Source organism: Emericellopsis cladophorae, assembly GCF_022114955.1.
Source record: "Emericellopsis cladophorae strain MUM 19.33 chromosome Unknown NODE_86_length_66810_cov_114_917642, whole genome shotgun sequence".
In the NCBI taxonomy this organism is placed as follows: domain Eukaryota; kingdom Fungi; phylum Ascomycota; class Sordariomycetes; order Hypocreales; family Bionectriaceae; genus Emericellopsis; species Emericellopsis cladophorae.
In genome coordinates, this window is record NW_026251011.1 from 1 (window position 1) to 17,708 (window position 17,708).

General features: G+C 58.7%; 7 protein-coding genes across 7 annotated transcripts; 2 read left to right on the forward strand and 5 right to left on the reverse strand.

Moving 5' to 3' along the window:
* Positions 1-436: 436 nt before the first annotated feature.
* Positions 437-2,895, forward strand: J7T54_007394 (uncharacterized protein; the record flags this gene model as incomplete). Its single annotated transcript, XM_051510200.1, has 3 exons — positions 437-612; positions 667-2,031; positions 2,085-2,895. The coding sequence occupies 3 exons, from the start codon at positions 437-439 to the stop codon at positions 2,893-2,895; spliced, it is 2,352 nt and encodes a 783-aa protein (XP_051358853.1).
* Positions 2,896-3,175: 280 nt separating this feature from the next.
* J7T54_007395 (Succinyl-CoA:3-ketoacid coenzyme A transferase-like protein) lies at positions 3,176-4,835 on the forward strand (the record flags this gene model as incomplete). Its single annotated transcript, XM_051510202.1, has 2 exons — positions 3,176-3,695; positions 3,751-4,835. 2 exons carry the CDS (start codon positions 3,176-3,178, stop codon positions 4,833-4,835), a joined length of 1,605 nt encoding a protein of 534 aa, XP_051358854.1.
* Positions 4,836-4,978: 143 nt separating this feature from the next.
* On the reverse strand, positions 4,979-6,819 carry J7T54_007396 (amylase cluster transcriptional regulator AmyR; the record flags this gene model as incomplete). Its single annotated transcript, XM_051510203.1, has 5 exons — positions 4,979-5,699; positions 5,767-6,185; positions 6,259-6,396; positions 6,566-6,651; positions 6,741-6,819. The coding sequence occupies 5 exons, from the start codon at positions 6,817-6,819 to the stop codon at positions 4,979-4,981; spliced, it is 1,443 nt and encodes a 480-aa protein (XP_051358855.1).
* A 531-nt stretch (positions 6,820-7,350) lies between these two features.
* J7T54_007397 (Dextranase-like protein) lies at positions 7,351-8,454 on the reverse strand (the record flags this gene model as incomplete). The annotated part of the gene is made up of 1 exon (XM_051510204.1): positions 7,351-8,454. One exon carries the CDS (start codon positions 8,452-8,454, stop codon positions 7,351-7,353), a length of 1,104 nt encoding a protein of 367 aa, XP_051358856.1.
* Positions 8,455-9,336: 882 nt separating this feature from the next.
* J7T54_007398 (Adenylosuccinate lyase) lies at positions 9,337-11,805 on the reverse strand (the record flags this gene model as incomplete). Its single annotated transcript, XM_051510205.1, has 17 exons — positions 9,337-9,552; positions 9,634-9,691; positions 9,742-9,782; positions 9,836-9,986; positions 10,064-10,143; positions 10,195-10,219; positions 10,271-10,301; positions 10,359-10,400; positions 10,451-10,518; positions 10,588-10,683; positions 10,737-10,770; positions 10,833-10,916; positions 10,972-10,994; positions 11,043-11,082; positions 11,149-11,329; positions 11,385-11,396; positions 11,467-11,805. 17 exons carry the CDS (start codon positions 11,803-11,805, stop codon positions 9,337-9,339), a joined length of 1,521 nt encoding a protein of 506 aa, XP_051358857.1.
* A 1,551-nt stretch (positions 11,806-13,356) lies between these two features.
* On the reverse strand, positions 13,357-15,132 carry J7T54_007399 (wsc domain-containing; the record flags this gene model as incomplete). The annotated part of the gene is made up of 1 exon (XM_051510206.1): positions 13,357-15,132. The coding sequence occupies one exon, from the start codon at positions 15,130-15,132 to the stop codon at positions 13,357-13,359; it is 1,776 nt and encodes a 591-aa protein (XP_051358858.1).
* Positions 15,133-16,830: 1,698 nt separating this feature from the next.
* Positions 16,831-17,619, reverse strand: J7T54_007400 (uncharacterized protein; the record flags this gene model as incomplete). Its single annotated transcript, XM_051510207.1, has 1 exon — positions 16,831-17,619. The coding sequence occupies one exon, from the start codon at positions 17,617-17,619 to the stop codon at positions 16,831-16,833; it is 789 nt and encodes a 262-aa protein (XP_051358859.1).
* Between the last annotated feature and the right edge of the window lie 89 nt (positions 17,620-17,708).

The following is a 17,708-nucleotide window of genomic DNA, read 5'->3' on the forward strand; positions in this document are numbered from 1 at the left end:
TTTTTTATTGTTTCCACACCTGACCCTTCCCGGTGGAAACTTTTTTTTAAGAAAAATTGGTTTAACGTGTTTGTGTGGGGCCCCCTCCTTTACAAACCCCCCCCCCCCCCCCCCCCCCCCCCCCATGGCTGCCTCTCCAACGGCCTTCCCTAGCCCACATTCCCCCACCAAACGGTCAACACCTCACTTTGGCCTGACCTGACTACGTCTCGGGCCAGCCAACCACCTCGCAGCTGCTGACCTCCAATCCGAGTCTTGCCCCAGACTTTTCGGACTGCCAAAACGTGCCGATGCGACCTCGCATTGATCCGTGTCCCCTAACAGACGGCACCCGCGGCTCGGTAGTCTAGGCAGCTGTTGCGCCTTCGACCTCACTCACCGACCTCAGGGCTCGCTCATCTTGCTTGGTCGGTGTATCGACACTCCCCAGAACGCAATGAGCGTGGACGCGGCCGCGGCGCGCCCGCGGCTGGCGGCCTGCATTGTCTGCCGACGGAGCAAGATCAAGTGCGACTGGACACCTGGTGAGGTGCAGTGCAAACGGTGCATCCAGCTGGGCAAGGAGTGCGTGCGGCCCCATGTGCACGTCGGGCGGCAAAAGGGCATCAAAAAGTACGTGCGCGCTGTCCGTGCAACACATGGGCGAGTGGACTGACTTTGAGGAAGCAAGCGCGTAGGTCTCGACAAGGCGCTGTATCAGATTGAGCAGGTTGTGAGACGCGGCGGGAGCGGTGACACGTCCCAGTCGGGGGATGGAGGCCGGATTGTCGCGCGGCTCAAGGAGCTGCTGGACGAGGCGCAGGCAAGGGAGCATCTCACAGAGTCATCGGCAAGGACCAATCAGCTGGACTACCAGCACATGGACGAATCCAGTGATGCCGAGCCGCTGGCTGAGGACGGCAGCCAGGACGACTCCACGCCAGATATGCCACCGGCGAACGCAGACACGCTTGCCATTGACGACGCGGAGAACCCGCTGCAGTTGCTGGCGAGAGCGTCGTACTTCCAGCCGCCTGAGGAGCCGCGGAGAAACGACGTCGGACATATGCCGACAGCCACTTTACAAAATCAGCAGCAACAGCCGCCGCCGCCAACGCATCAGCATCAGCACACCCGGCAGCCGCCGCGCGCAAGGCAGCACACGCACTCGGACAAGGCAAAGGAAGCGCGCGAGCTGCAACAGTTCTTCGGGTCGGCGGCCAGCGTCAACCTGGACATTGGCGACGACATTGATCCTCTCAGCCTGGGCCTCGTCACAGTCGAGGAGGGGGAAGCCTTGTTCCGCTTCTTCTACGATAAGCTCGCACATACACGATGGGGCCTGGACCCCCGACTATACACATTGAGCTACACGCGGTCACGCTCCGCGTTTCTGTGCACATCCATCATGGCTGCCACCGCGCTCTTCTGGGCCTCGGCCGGCGCTCTGTCCAAACGCCTCTCAACCCACGCGAAGATGCTGGCCAACCGCATCACGCCACACCGCCTCAAATCCGTGGAAATCGTGCTCGCCTACCTGATCAACGTGCCTTGGATGTTCCCTGGGTCGCACTCTACCAACGACGAGACGTCGGCGTACATCAGCATGGCCATGACGATTGCCATTGACCTGAGTCTACACAAGGTGCTGATGCCGCAGGACTTGCTTGGCCACGGGACGGGCGTGACCGTGGCGCGTGGCGAGTGTCTGGACCCCAAGACGGCATTGGCTATGGACGGCTTCCCGGACGTCGACCCCCTGTCGGAGCAGGGCACGCTCCTCCTCCGAAGCCGCGAGCGGTGTTGGATCTCGCTCTTTGTTCTGGAGCGGGGCATGTGCCTGGCGAGAGGACGGCCATTCCTGGTGCCGGTCACGCGTCTGCTGAAAGACTGCGACATTTGGCACAAGAGCTCGCTCGCGGAAAAGCAGGATGGCCCGCTGCTGTCCATGGCGGTGCTCCGGCGTGATCTGGACGCGACGTTTGCGACGGTGAGGGCGTACTGCGATGGGACACAGGGGGTCAGCAGCGATGGCAGCCTTGCCGCGCAGTCGTGAGTTCTTTCGTTCTCTCAAGTCTCCTCGATCATACACTGACGCTCAGCAGTATCGAATCAACAATTGAGAGCTTCTTTGACCAGTGGTACGCCAACTGGGGCGCGATGATCGGCGCAGGGCCGGAGCGGCGCTTGCCTCCCTACGTCGAGATCCTCGTCACCCACACCCGTCTTTCCATCTATGGCAGTGTCATCAACCATCCCACGGCCCCTCTCGAAGTACGCCGTTTCTTCCGGACAGCGGGCCTGTCCTCCGCGCTGGCGGTCCTGCGCACAGCCATTCAGGGCGAGGCGCAGCTGCAGTCGATGCCCAACAACACGACAATCATGATCTCCTTTGCGGCGTGCTTCGCGCTGACGCTGAGCGCGTACACGGCTGGCGGGTCGACGTTGGCGCCCAGCGTGCGCAAGCTCATTGACGAGACAGCGAGCGTGCTCGAGAGGATCGGCGCCGTCACCGAGCACCGCAACGGTCTCTCCAGTCTCTACGGCCGACACTTGCGGCAGATTGTGCGTCGTGCCGCCAAGGGGGGCATCAAGGAAGGCCTGCGCATGCCAACGGCATCGCCCTCGGTGCCGACATCACTGGGTACGCCGCCCATCGCGACAGGCGTTGCAGCTACACAACCAATGGACCACCAGGCTGGTCCGCCTCTGCCGCATCAGCATCATCCTCCGCTCCCACAGCAGCAGCAGCAGCTCCTGTGGCCTGAAACGCTGCAGTTCTCTACCATGTCCGACGACCAGATCATGCAGGTCCTGAACCAGCCGGGGAACGACTTTGAGCCCTCGTTTGGTGGGCTATCCTGGGACGACATGAGCAACTTTGACTGGCTGCATTGGCCCGAGTTCGCGAGCTGACACATGTTCCCTTGCACTTTTCCCCGCACGAGTATAGAAGAGTTCGGAGAGAAAAGAAAAGCTGGGGAATAGGAGGAGTGCGATAACTACTTCTGGATGCCGACGTTGCCTGTCCCGCACACGGACGTCGATCTGGACTCCGAGCAGCGACGGGCATCAGAACAAGGACCGGCGAGCTTGCATGCACATTCTCCAAAACGAGGTGGCCGTCCTGCCTGCATTGCATTGGAACCCAGTATTTCTTCATTCCCATGATCGCATAGTCTCAGCAGCTGTTACCATGTCTTCCCTTCGCTGTCTTGCGCGCCCCAGAGCGCTGGCGCCGACCTGTCGCTTCCACAGCATCCGTCTGCTCCCACTGCAGCCCACGCGCCGCTTTGTCAAGACAAGCGACCCCGCGGCTGCCAGCAGGCGAGGTGGCTCCAAGCTGTTCAAGACCGCCGATGAGGCCGTCGCCGATGTGAGGAGCGGCTCGACGATTCTCAGCTCGGGCTTTGGCCTTTGCGGTGTCGCCGAAACGCTCATCTCGGCATTGGAGCGTCGCGGCGCGCAGGACCTGCACTCGCTGACGGCCGTGTCGAACAACTCGGGCGTCGAGGGCAAGGGTGGTCTGGCCAAGCTGTCCAAGAGCGGGCAGGTCAACCGTCTCATCCTGTCCTTCCTGGGGAACAACAAGGTGCTCGAGAAGAAGTATCTCACCGGTGAGATTGCCGTCGAGCTGTGTCCACAGGGCACACTGGCGGAGCGTATCAGGGCGGGCGGTGCTGGCATTCCGGCCTTCTATACGCCCACAGCTGCTCGTAGGTGTTTTCCTCTTCGCTTAAGTCCGCACAAAGGCTAACCAATGACCCGTAGACACACTTGTCGAGAAGGGCGAGATCCCCGTGCGTCTCGATCCCTCCGGTACCGTCCTCGAAAAGGGCCGCAAGCGCGAGACGAAGGAGTTCAACGGACGCACATTCCTCATGGAGACGGCGCTGACGGGCGACGTGGCGATCATCCGCGCCTGGAAAGCCGACAAGGCGGGCAACTGCATCTTCCGCTACACGACCAAGGCGTTTGGCCCCCTCATGGCCAAGGCCGCCAAGACGACCATTGTCGAGGCCGAAAACATTGTCGAGGTCGGCGAGCTGGACCCCAACGACGTCCACCTGCCGGGTATCTTTGTCGATCGCATCGTGCCCGCCACACAGGACAAGTTGATTGAGATGAAGAAGACGCGGGACATCTTGTCGTCCTCGTCCGACCAAGCCCCCAAGGCCAAGGACGAGGCGCAGGAGAAGAGGAACCGGATCGGGCGCCGCGCCGCCGAGGAGCTGAGAGAGGGATACTACGTCAACCTGGGCGTCGGCATCCCGACCCTGGCGGCCACCTTTCTCCCAGAGGGACGCAACGTCTGGATCCAGAGCGAGAATGGAATCCTCGGCATGGGCCCGTACCCGACGCCGGACGAGGTGGACGCCGACATTGTCAACGCGGGCAAGGAGACGGTGACGCTGGTGCCGGGGGCGTCGTGCTTTGACAGCGCCGAGAGCTTCGGCATGATTCGGGGCGGCCACGTCGACGTCTCGATCTTGGGGGCGCTGCAGGTCGCGAGCAACGGCGACCTAGCCAACTACATGATCCCCGGCAAGGTGTTCAAGGGCATGGGTGGGGCGATGGACCTGGTCGCCAACCCGGACAGCACCAAGATTGTAGTGGCGACGGAGCACGTGGCCAAGGACGGGCGTTCCAAGATTGTGCAGGACTGTAGTCTCCCGTTGACGGGGGCGCGGGTGGTGAGCACCATTATCACGGAGCTCTGCGTGTTCCAAGTGGACAGGACGGGCGGACGGGACTTGGTGCTGACCGAGTTGGCGCCCGGGGTCACGGTGGACGAGGTGAGGGCCAAGACGGATGCGCGGTTCGACGTGGCGGACGAGTTGAGGACGATGACGTGATACCCTGATGAGGAATGAAATAGATTTGGTGCGTTGTCTTGTTAAGTGAAGTGAAGTCTGGCTGCCTCGTTGTTCGTGTCAGCAACAGCTGCCTTGATTGTACAACAGCTAATGCATATGGTAGCCCTCAACAATCGACATACTCACTGGCATCCGGGCCACTCTCCCCCCCGTCTCGAGACCTTGGAGTCACGAGGCAGCGTCAGCGTCGGAGGCACGGACAGCTCCGCGGTCAGCGTCTTTGTGGCCCTGGCCAGCAGCGGCTGCAGAGACTCGGACTCTCTGTTCCGGAACGACGACAGCACGCGTATGAAGCCGTGCAGATACTGGTGACCCGTCGAGACCGCGTCCCTGTCGATTTCGGCGGAGCGCTGGAGCACGTCGGACACGCAGCACGCAATGGCGAACAGCTTCTGCTCCACGCCGATGCCGTGCGCCTTGAGGGCCTGCCGGTCCGCACGCGTCACCACGCCCAGCGTCTCCCTGGACACGACAAAGGGTACGCGTCGACTCCTCGCCGCCTGCGCGCCCTGGAACTGCCACGCCAGGAGATGCAGCCACTGCTGCGTCACGGCAATGTCGAGCCGCTGCACCTCGACGAGCTCGCCGTCCACGCGCTGCCCGGCCACCACGGCGGCGCACAGGGTGCCCTGCAAGGCCGCCTGGCCCGTGTCGGAGGCTACTGATGGCGCAGAGGGTCTCTCCCAGGTGAGCACGGCGCGGCTCGTCCTCCAGAGGGAGACAAACTTGTCGTCGACGCACTTGAAGAGGTGGACGAGCGAGACGAAGCCGAAGATGAGCTTTGGCTGCGGCGAGGTGAAGACCTGCGGCAGGGGGATGGTGGACCGCAGGAGGACGCTGCCTCTGTGCTGCAGCGCGTAGAAGCGCTCGGTGATGAAGAGCAGCCACGTCGGCGGCGTCGGCCTGATACGTGTCCGGGTCGTCGAGGGCGAGGGCGAGGGCGAAGCCAATGGCCTCCCGGAGGTAGTAGCCGGCCTTTTGGGGCTGCTTGACGTTGTCGTGGTAGACGAAGAGAAAGAAGGACGTCATGATGGTGGACTCTGTGGGCGCGCTCATGTAGTCCCACGCCTGCCGGGCCTGGAGGGCGTGGTCGGCCCATACTTGGCCTGGGAGATGGTGCTGCTCCATTGACGTTGCTGACGAGCACAGGGCTGATGATGCGGAGGAACTGGAGGGGCGGTTAATGGTCGAGGGGTCGACCAAGTTGAGCTGGGCGGTGATGGCTGCGCTCAGCGAGGAGACGAGGGCGTACTGGTCGCAGGACGCGGTGCTGTCTAGCTGGTGCCCGTCGAGTACGGAGAAGACGGGATATAGCCTGTCAAAGTAGAGCTGCGTGTAGGGGGTTGAAGATGTCAGTGGGGACTCTCCAGTCGTCTGACGGTGCAGCAGGTGTTGGAGGTACCATATCAAAGCTGGGCGTCTCAGTGGTGCTCGCGTCCGCGGCGAGGTCAAAGAGGAGGCCGTTGTTCAGCGAGGGCGAGCAGAAGTTAGGGATGGGATAGGAGGACCGTGGGGTGGTGGGCCTGTCGTCTAGCAGGAACTACAGTCGGTACGGTTGGCTGTCTGCTATAAAGTCTGCCGTCGCCACGTCTGGCTGGAACAGTGCACGATATGATTCTTCTTCTTCGGCCCGCTCATATGTCCATGTAGCCGACCACGTCTGCGCTGCTGCGCCGTTGCCACGTCCAGGACTCTGCGATGGCACGGACGGGGTCACAGGAGGAGGAGGAGGAGGAGGAGGAGGGCATGGACCCTGCGGCGAGCACCGAGGTTTCCTTGGCCTGCGACCCGCTGGCTTTGAGACGGTCCTGTACGAACACTCCACCCCGACGAGCAGGCCGGTCTTGCAACTGGGCTGGCCATTGCAGCGCGTCTTGCGCCTACGGCACCTGTCGCAGGCCTTGCGCAGCGCGGGCGCGAGGAGCTCGGAGGACGAGCGCAGACTGAATGTGAGGCTGGCCATTGTCGGCTGATCCAGGGTTCCGTGATCTAAAGAGGTAACTTTGCGATTAAATGGACATGGGGATGCAGAGCATTGTCAGGGCAGGTCGAAGGCGAGATTTGATGGATTCGCCGTGGGGAGCTCCGACGTTGGAGTGCGGAGAGACGCGAGACGGACCCGGAGAATGACCAGAGACCACGAGGCGCTGCTAACTGTATCAGGTAATACGCCGGCCCCTGGTCTTATATATGCAAATTCTAACTTCTCGGCTTGATCTGAGTCGGACCACAGCCTACATGTACAGAGGGACGTGGTTTGATGTCTTGCCGCCTGGGCCCTGGAGTCGAGGAAGAGGCTGACAGGGTCTTGTTGGCGCTTCGGCAACTGGCTTGACTGGGCAAATACGTCTCTATATGCCTTTCATCGCTTCTAGACATCGCGGAGAAGCCCAGTACTGAAGCTGTTCATTCACGAGTCTCTTACCCAAAGTATCAAGCATCCAATATGAAGGCAACGCCTTGTATCCAGATGCGATACAGCAACACCCAGCCGCTACCTCAACGTCCACTTGCCATCCCAGTGCTCGTCAAAGTCAATCTGGCCCAGCTGGCCCCTCCGCCAGTTGTCATTCTCAAAACCAAACTTCTCATCGCCCACGTAAAAGTCCTCAATGACGAGGCCAATACCACCAGGCGACTGGGCGCCCAGCTGCACTTCATTGCCCTCCTCATCTATGAACACCCGAAACGTACTCTTACCGACGTCCGTGACCTCGGTCGGCAGCGTCTCGATCCAGATATTCTTCATGAGAAACGTATCAATGTTGAGCGGGTTGATGCCCACGAGATTGGGGCATATGCCCTCGCACCGGGCGTTGGTGACGCTGTAGTTGGACAGTGTCTTGCTCACGTCGGCCGTGCGCGTCGACGCCTGGTCCAGGTAGGAGACGGCGGAACCGGCGATGCCGCGCGGCCAAAAGACCTGCTGCGTCTGGCACCGCGTGTGGACCACCTGGACAGCGTTGACGGTGACATTGTCCACATCCCGCGTATACCAGCCAAACTGGATCATGGGCGCATTGTTGGTCTTCCAGACCGTCATGTGCTCGCACAGCACGTCGCTGTAGTACGTGTTGATGCTGTCGGACAGCGAGGGGTGGTTGAAGCCCGTTAGCCAGTACACACCAGGGGGAGTAGAGTGTCGACTTCTTGACCTGCGTGAGGTCGGTGACGAGACCCTCGGGCACCGTGTACGTGTCCCTGGTGAGATCTGGCACATACTTGTCTGCGGGAAGGGGCTCATGAAGACGAGGAGCGCGTTGAGCGGCTCGACGCCCAAGATGGGATTCAGCTCGTCGGCGTACTCCTCGACGTAGCGGGCCCCGTTTGGGTTCTTGTTCTGCACGTAGTGGCTGTTGGTCATGTTGCCTGGGTCGCCGATGCGGTACTCCCACAGGTTATCGTTAAACTCGACCAAGAAGCGGTGTCCATTCTCGTTCAAGGGGACGGTGATCAGCACGGCATCGCCGTCGACCTCGACGTCAAAGTCCAGCGTGGTCGGACGGATTATCCCCTCCGAACCCTCGACGGGGCCGCCCTCGCGCCGTGTCACACGGACAATGGTGTCTTGGGTGGTCAGGTACTGCGTCCAGGCCATGTCGACGCCAATGTCGACCTAAATCTCAATCTGGTCCTCGACGTCGCAGAACGAGGTGAGGTCGTCGGGCTTGCAGATCTTGCCATGGCCGTTGCGGGGGATGGACTCGCAGAAAGGAATCAAGGAACCTGTCTGGCGAGGAGGCAGAGGCCACCTGGATGTCGTAGAGTCTCGACAATGGCGGCTGCTTTGACCATCATGAAACATGTGGATTCATTATAAGCTCAAATCCATCCGCTTCTTCTTTTCTAGTAATTGACCGACGGTACTTGCGTCCGTCTGGCGAGTGACGGACCGACGAGAGTTCAGGGGTTGGCGAGTCGGTAACTTTGGGCTCTTTGATTCGAAATGTTCCGGGTAGCCCAAATGCAGGCGAAGCCGGACGGAGAGCTCTGGCTTGGGGGAGAAGAAGACGACGTGGCGGGTGGGGGCCACTGTGAAGACTTGTTGGATGAAGGTGAGCAGTTGTGGTTGTGAGCATGGGAGGGCCCGCGACTTCGTCGGCTGAGTGACGGTGCTATCTGTGAAGATCTGATGCCGTGTGACCAGCACAGCCCAAAAGAAAGCATGCTTAGTGTGCGGCGTCAGGAAGTCATGTTAGCAATGCCTCGCTTGAAATATGCAGAACAAGTCACACATAACATGTTGAGCGTCCCCAGGCTCAAACAGATCCATGGGGCATCGTTCGAGGCACAAGTTGAAGCATGCTTGCCGTGACTGCAGACCTCGTGTGCCATTTCGCGCCTACAGCTGTATCTGAAAACCGGTAGCCATTGAAACCCGTTTTATATCGGTCGACCATGATCCTTTTCTCACCCATCAAACTCCCTCATCTGCACCAGGTGAAGCGTCCTACTAATTCGGTCACCATCACAAGCCCATCTAAACGTTGAGCTCGGCAGTAGCAGAGCCGGAGATGTACTCCTGGTATGGCGCGAGGGCCTTCTCCACAGGGCCGGTGGCACCGCAGTACTTGTCGACAATCTGCACGCTGCGGCCAATGTACAGCTCCGGCTTCATCATTTCGTCGAGCTCGCCCCAGATGGGCTTGAAGTACTCGCTGTTGCGGATGCGCTCAATCAGGTCGTTGGGCTTGCCCTACAGGGGGGTGGGTTTGTTAGCAATCCGACGAAGACTCAAGTGGAAGATTGAGAGTGCTCAGGGGAATGGTGCACGTACCTCAACCTTGACCACCTTGGCCGCTTCCTGCGAGAGGACGCGAATGTGCTCGTGCGCTCTAAGCCATGGTCAGCACCGACACTCGAGAAAGTTCACCACACCACGCACTCTTGACGGGAGGCGCCCTTGGCAACCAGCTTCATGATAATCTATCGAATTTGTCAGCAAGTGACCAATTCCATTCCCGTGCGAAGCAACGTACCGCCTCGGTCAGCATGAAGGGTAGCTCGGACATGTAGTGGGCCCTGATGCTACCCGGGTACACCACCAAGCCCGCTGAAACGTTGTCTAGGCCGATCAAAATGGCTTCTGCCAAGAGGAACATCTCGGGAATGTCAATGCGGCGGCAGGCACTACTTTGATGTTAGCAATGACCAACTTGGCAGCTTCATCATGCACTTGCCTGTCATCCAAGCTTCGCTCCATCCACTGGGTGGCGTGGGTCTGGTTGAATGTGACCGTCTTGGACATGAGGACGCGAGAGAGCGAGGAGACGCGCTCACAGCGCATCTGCGGGGGTCAGTCAATTGCCCAAAAGAATATTCGGTGAGAAGGACGAACCGGGTTCTTCTTGTAAGCCATGGCACTGTGGACAAGTAAGTATAAGGAGTAGCATGCGCGAGCTTGGGGGACGTACCTGGAGCCAATCTGTGACTTTTCGGAAGGTTCTTTGCGGAAAAAGAGTCAGTATATTCTGCCATGAAACGGGGTGCAGGATCGCGAACCGTCGATTTCCTTCCAGGAGGCAAGATGCCTCAAATCGCCCGCTGAATCATGTTAGCATTGGTAGAACGGTGGGAAGCGTACGAGTAAGTACCAATCTTGGAGGCTGATGCCCCGATACCGGCAACGGCATTGGCGACAATGGTGTCAACCTTGCGAGTACTTTGTTGGTGAGGTCAGCAAACGGTCTTGAACGGCACGATAAATGCGGATTCGGGTGCAGAAACATACTAGGTCTGCGTCGAAATGTCGTAGCAGCTGGGGAATCCAAAGCGTTGACAGAGCTTCTCATTGAGCGCGAGGCATTTCTCGTGGTCCCCCTCGAAGCTGTTTCTGCGGTCAGTCGAGTGCTCACATGAGCCCGTGTTCGTGGAGCTTACATCTCCAAGAAAGAAGCCTGGGTTCCGGTTGTCCCTGTTTGCTGTCAGTGTCATGCTAGATGCCTGGGCAGGGGTGGACAGGAAGCGTCTACGTACCCTGGGCGCCACGGAACCGCAAGCCCTTGCGAACGGCCTCGAGAGCTTCGAGATCCATGACCAGGTCCTGGACCCATTGCGCAGCTGATGCCGTTAGGTAAATGGAACCTAGCAGGCTGGCTGGACAGTGTAGACTTACAACGACGTCCAACGGTGATGGGCCTGGCGGGACGTCAGCTTCTGGGTATCAATGGCAAGGCAAATACGTACTGGGCGCTCTGGAGATGAGTGTAGGCCAGTGTCGGCTCCGCTGCAAAACGACACACGTTAATAATGTCTCCTCCAACGATTGCGATGAACCAAAAGTGACACCTACATTTCCACTGGAGAGAGAAAGCCTGGAGGTTGGAGATGACCTTGGCCATCTTGTTGATCAAGATGTCGAGAGCATCACGCATGAGAATGAGCTCGGCGTTGTCCGTGACAAAGCACGAGGTGGCGCCCAGATGGATGATGCCCGCGGCAGCTGGAGCAACCAGGCCAAAGGCGTGGACGTGCTGATGTGAGGTTCAGCGATTGGAGTGTGTTGTCACGCAGACAATGTAGACTTACAGCCATGACATCCTACAGATCCATGTCAGCACATCGATTCACCCCTAGAACAAAACCTAGCCTAGAAGGATCGCAAACTTACATGACGCCTGATCTTCTCCTCGACCTTGGCCGCCTCAAAGTCCTTGTCGGTCACGGTGAGGGCCTCGCGCATCTGCTTCAGGGCCTCTGGGGTGATGCTCGTGACGCCCAACTCCAACTCGGCCTCGGCAAGACCCAGCCAGAGCTTACGCCAGGTGGAGTGCCTGGACCTCTGGCTGAAGAGAAACGTAAGCTCCTTGCTGCAGTAGCGGGATGTCAGACTGGTGCTGTAGACATCAAAGCTGCTCGTTGTCGAGCCTTGGGCCTGTTGTTGGAGGTGCTCAATCTGCTGCTGCAGCTCCTCGATCTTGGCCTGGGCGGCCTCGTTGGTGGGAGCCATGTCGAACAGAGAGGGTTGAACAAATTCGGTTGTCTATTCCGTCCAAGTTTTCACGAAGACAGTGGTGAATGGGAAAATTTTGTTGAGTGGGCATGCAGATGGCGATAATAATTATTTAAACTCTCAACCATTGACTGGAGTTTTGGTGCGGGGAGTCACTGAACGGCGTTTTTTCGTGACGGCTCGGCTTGAGCTGCCCACTATGAGGCCTGTGGCTGTGATAGCGATAGGCTCACTCGGCTGGCTTGACATGACCCCCAAGGTAGTTCTACTTGATTGTTTCCCATGGTAGATGATATTGCATCGAGAAGCTACTTGATCGTCCTCGTGCAGTTATTAATCGTCATGAATTTATCCCTGCAGCCACAAAGCCACACGTCCCCCGACCGTACCAGCCACAACTGGCCGGCCCTGAGGCTTGAGCCACATCACATCTTAGTGGCCGTTATAGCGCAACATGTCGAGCGATCGTCCAGCGGCGCGTAACGTCATTTATCTGATAGTCCTATCTTGTGATACTCCCATTTTATTTGCACAGATTTCAAAGTCCCAATTGTCATGACCGTTTTTGGGTTGTTGCGCTACGATCTTGATGACACGTTTAATCCGCGGAGCTGTCACGAAAAACGCCGTCGTAGAGGACTACCCGGTACGGCATCCGACGGTGGGGCATCATCACTCACTCGTCCGCAATGACCCGACAGTGCCATCGACCCAGCTACAAGATCGACCTAGAGCACATTGCCGACATTTACGTGTGTGGCGGAGGCGCCCGCAGCCCCGAGATCACCAGGTACTTCAAGGCCGAGATGCCATAGGCGGAGACGTCTGAATGTACACGAATATTTCAGGTCTATAGTACATAGTCAAGATACTTTATCCGGCATGCTACGTCTGTAAAGGTACATGTTCAAACAGCCTCGTGGAATAGTGCGAGTCAATACCTACCCAAATGACATGTTGTCGATAGTTCTGAGTTTGTCTAAGCGGTTTGTGGTGTAGGTTAGAGTGTATTGCTCAAGTGCGTGCTGCTATGCTGGCCTTTGGATAGGAAGTCTAGCCCTTTTTATACTTTTCTTTTCACCCAGACCACGCTGTACTTGATACCAGGATCGCCATACGAACGTAGATCATGAAGAAGATGGCGTCAAAGGAGATTCCAAGCGTCCAGAGACAGCAGGACCCTACTTACATACGTACGCGTCTCACCTACTATCGCCCAGTGCCGTTGAAGGCAACGCAGATCATGCTCAACATGAACAACCGCTTCTGACATGAGGTAGACTTACTTGTAGGTGAAGGTCTCGGTGTGGCGGTCAATCTATTCATATTGCTATTCACCCAGCTGCATGGCCATCCTCTTGACATACCGGTGCTTCACTTCTTGAGTCGGATATTAGGAACAATGGTGCCACGGTTCAGTGTAGGGCATTAGATATCAATTAATATTACGCAGATTATGTTCAAAGACAGCCATGCGTATCCAGGGCTAGTTCCCAAAGATCCTATAGACACCCCACGTCCAACTTTCCTGGAGTCCTGGACTCTAGACTAAGCCGAGCAGTACGACTTGCACATGCCGTCGACGGTGACCTTCTTGTTGACGGCCAGGCAGTCCTTGTACTGCGCGCGGCAGCGCTTGCTGGCGGCCCACTTGGTGTTGGCGCCCTTGCCCCAGCACTGGAGGGCGTCGCAGCCCTTCTTGAACCACTCCTTCTTGTCGTCACGCGCGGCGCAGGTGCTGGGCAGGCCGCTGCCACCCCACTTGGAGGAGCCGGAGAAGGAGAAGCTCTTGCTCCACCAAAAGGTGCGTGCCTCGAGATCGCTCGTCTGCTCCTCGGCATCGTCCTCATCGCGACGGCCGTGGCCGTTGCCGCGCCACGACGTGTTCTCGCACGACTTGACGTAGGTCTCCTTGCATTCCTCGTACTGCTCCTCGCAGGCCTCGGCGCAGACGTTGGGCCGCTTGTGCCAGCTGAACGAGGGGCAGCTGCGGCTCTTGGCGTTGTTGTAGAACTTGAAGGGGTTCTTGCCAAAGTCCTCCTTGATGTCGTTGCAGCCGACGACGGGGAGCGCAATGTCGGCGACGGGCTTGTCGGGACCGTAGCCGTATTTGTCGTTTGTGGGCTGCTTGCAGATGTTGGTGGGCTCAGGAGGGCAGGCGGTCTGCGTGGGGACAATGGTGGTGGTCATCATGGTGGTGGTGGTGGCCGCGCAGGGGAATGTGGTCGTCTTGGTCGTGGGCGCCTTGGCGCCGGCGCCGGGCTTGTACTTGTCCCAGCACTGCTTCTTGGAGCACTTGTTGAACTTGCAGTCCGAGTCGCATGCCGACTTGACGTTTGAGCACCAGCGGGAGAACTCGAAGCACTGCGTGACCTCGGGCCACCCGGCGTGCTTGAGGCACGAGGCCACCTGGAGAAGGCACGTCTTGGCGGCGGACTTGCAGCCAGACTTGTCGGTCCAGTCGGGCAGGGCAGGGGCGCACCACTTGCCGCACTTGAACTCGCAGTCGGGGGCGACGGTGCTCGTCGCGGTGCAGATGGCATCGGTCGTGGTCGCGGAGACGCTGGGGCCGGTCGTGGTGGTGACGGCCGGGGGCTCGACACCACAAGGGGCAGGGCCAACCAGGCTCTTGGCGTAGTAAAGCGTCAGACGCTCGGGGCCACCGCAGTTCACAGAGTCGTCGCCCTGGCAAGGTGTGTTGCACTGGTTGGAGTCGGACTTCTCGGCTCCGGCGCCGAGGTCGGTGCCGCACCAGCACTCGTTGCCAAACTGCGTGCCGGCGTAGGGAAGACCCTGGGCCAAGCAGGCGCTCAGGCAGGTCTCAGTGGTGAAGGTGCCGGCGTCAACGTCGACCTTGAAGGCGAGGGCACGGTCCTCCGAGTCGTCGGTATAGCAGCCCAGCGACTCGTAGTCGTCCAGGCTGACGTCGGAGGGGACGGTGGAAAAAGTAGGGTCCTCGTAGATGACCGTCTGATCAACGCCACCGCAGATCTCCTCGTTGTCGCCGCTGCAGGGGATGGAGCACAGGGAGTCGTCGACCTGGGGCGCGTCGTAGGAAGAGCCGCAGTAGCAGACGCCCTCGTACTTGATGCCGGCGTAGCGGAAGCCATTGCCCTTGCACTCGGAGGTGCACTGCTCAATGGTCATCTCTCGCTGGTTGGAGAGCGAGCGGTAGATGAGAGCCGGGCTGGCCGAGTCGTCATCCTGGAAGCAGCCGACCTTGGTGAAGGGCGTGTAGTCATCTGTGCAAGGAGGGAGAGGCGCCTTGGGGCCCGTGGCCAAGACCAGGGGCACGACGGCCAGAGTGGCCAGGAAAGCCTTCATGGTGAAAGCGGGGGTAATTAAAAAACGAATGTTGTGAAGTGAGAGTGGTCAATAACAAGAAACGAGAGACTGAGCGAGAGTAGGCCGTTGACTAGGGGGAGGGGGAGCAGGAAAAGAGAAAGAGGCCATCACGACCAACTTATACGGACGGACGGTCGACGACTGACACTCTCCCCAGTGCCATGGGTCTCCCCGCGCTTGCACTTGCATGGCAAATTATCGAAAACCCACCTGCAACAGCTGCAACAGTAACACTCGTGTTCAGCTCAGCCTCGCCGCTCGCCATGTTCCGAAGCAGGCCAGGCAGGGCTGGGCCGGGCTGGCAGTCTGGGGGTCTGGGCTGAACATGCAGCTGAAGTGCATGAAATTGCTGACGCTACCGGGCTAAGCTAGTGCCCGTTCAGCAGATCTCATGGTCCTCTTGGCTGTTTTTCCGTCATAAACAATACCCTGTTGACGATCAAACAAATTCTCCACTGATGCGCGGCTCTAAAACGATTCATCCTTGAGACGACTGTTTTTTGTAGATCCCATCGATGGTTTTGGTCAATGTGACCAACGGCATCGTAAAAGAAGATCACAGTGCACACGGCACGACCACGCCTGACAACCCAATCTCCACAAGCACACTCGGAGAGATGTAGCGTCGTCCCTGTTCCTGCGTTAGCGTACAATATCGATAGTTAGTTGCCCGACTAGTTTTTCAGGTCTACCGCTCGACGGTCGCAGGCCGAGCTGGGCATGGAACGAGTAATGCATGCGCGTACCGCCCCAGAGAGAAGCCAGCGAGGATGGAAAGGAGAAAAAGTCTAGCCCCCGGTAGTAGATCTCGGCTCACCTGAAGATGGCTTTGTGCTGTCGTCCTCATTGGCCGACGCTTGTCAGTTCATGGCAACGCGTGCTCTGGTATAATACCGTAGACAGGAACCTTGTTGTGCAGTCGCTAATTACTCGCTCATTCTTACTCGACCGTGGCGTGTCGGCATTGTTTCTTTGACAGGAACGCGGCGAATCGTCATGAATAGTCTCTTGGGTCTGGTTCCAGGTCTGGTACCGGCTGCGCGTGGCCGTCGCCTTGCCAGGCCCTCGGCAATTGTTGGAGATGCAGCAACCCGGTGCTCGCGATGATGGTTCCGGATCCCGCGGTTGTGGTGGCCTGGGCTCGTTCGCCAAGCAGAGTCGACGCGGGCTAGCAGTGATGATGCTACCGTGGCGGTGGTCACTATGCACAATGGCGGCGGATGCGCGTAGAATGAAAAGGATGCGCCAAGGTGAAGAGGGGCCGACCGGCTCGCCTTTTTGCAAATAGGTCGTGTCAGGTGCTGGTGATAGTCTAAATCTAAGAAGCAGCTAATCATAGAGGAGAGGAGAGGTCCGAGAGAGAGGCTCGATGGTGGCTCAGTATCGCGTCGTGGACTCTGCTGGCGAGCAAGGATTGTCGATTTGGCAGCTGCCACGATGCGAGGCATCGCGAGCCCGCAGTCAGTGCCGGGAAGGAGCTGAGGGCAGCACTTATCTTACTTCACAAAGACAGGCAGCTGGCCTACCCTGCACTGTCGAAAGACTGATTTTGCTGCGTAGCTCAGGGGGCCCGGCTTACCATTCTCGTGATGATACTGTTCGACGATGATTGTCTCGTGATTGTAGAAGAAAATATGGCATGACAGTGTGCTGGGGATGTGGAAAGCCCCCTCAACATCACCTTGCCACCTTGAACCGTGCCAGCCACTCTCCCTGATCATGGTACGACCGCCCTCCTTGCACGACAACCCCAATCCCTCCCTGGAACGACACAGAACCCACCCATTCCCCCGTCGCGACCAAAACGTTTTCAAACTGCTTATCCGACATGCGGCGCCTATACAAGCCCAGCAGCCGCGGCAGCATCCTCAATTCCTGCACGGCATTGTTGAGAGGATGCAGCGCGAGGGGCCGCGTAGTCCAGCGATGGCGTCGACACCACAAGGGTACACTGGCGTTGTGCGCGCGCGCCTCCTCCCAAATGACCCTGAGCGGCGCGTCGAGATGCGCGATGCAGCTTGGTAGGTCGGAGGCGACGAGGTCTGTCCCTCCTATCGTATTGGCGGGCCGGCTGAGACATTCCATGAGTTGAATGTCCAAGGCTAGGGCTGTCTTGATGCCGTAGTTGGCTTCGAGGAAGGTGAAGTCGTGGCGCATGTCGAAACCGACAATCTGGTGGAATGGCGACTGGAGGATCATCTTGAGACTATTTCTCCTGTCAGATCCCAGCGTGGTGAATGCCTTTGTGCCAATGGTGTAAATGTCGATGATATAGGTCACTTCGGACGCGTCGCTAGTAGGAGCAACGTGCAGGAGGAGGAGAGCGACTGTCGCGGGAGGCACGTCTTTGGTTCCTTGGATGGAGATGTAGAGGCGGTTGGCGGAGGAAGAGAGATGCGGGTTGAGGACGTCGAGCATGGCCTTGAGCCTGTCCGTCGTGTTGACGAGACGCCAGGGGAGTGGCATGTTGGGCTTTGCAAGCCAGCAAGTTGCAGGTTCAGCCCTTGCGTAGAGATGCTGTGCAAGTGTGCTCGACACGAGCACATGGCAACTAT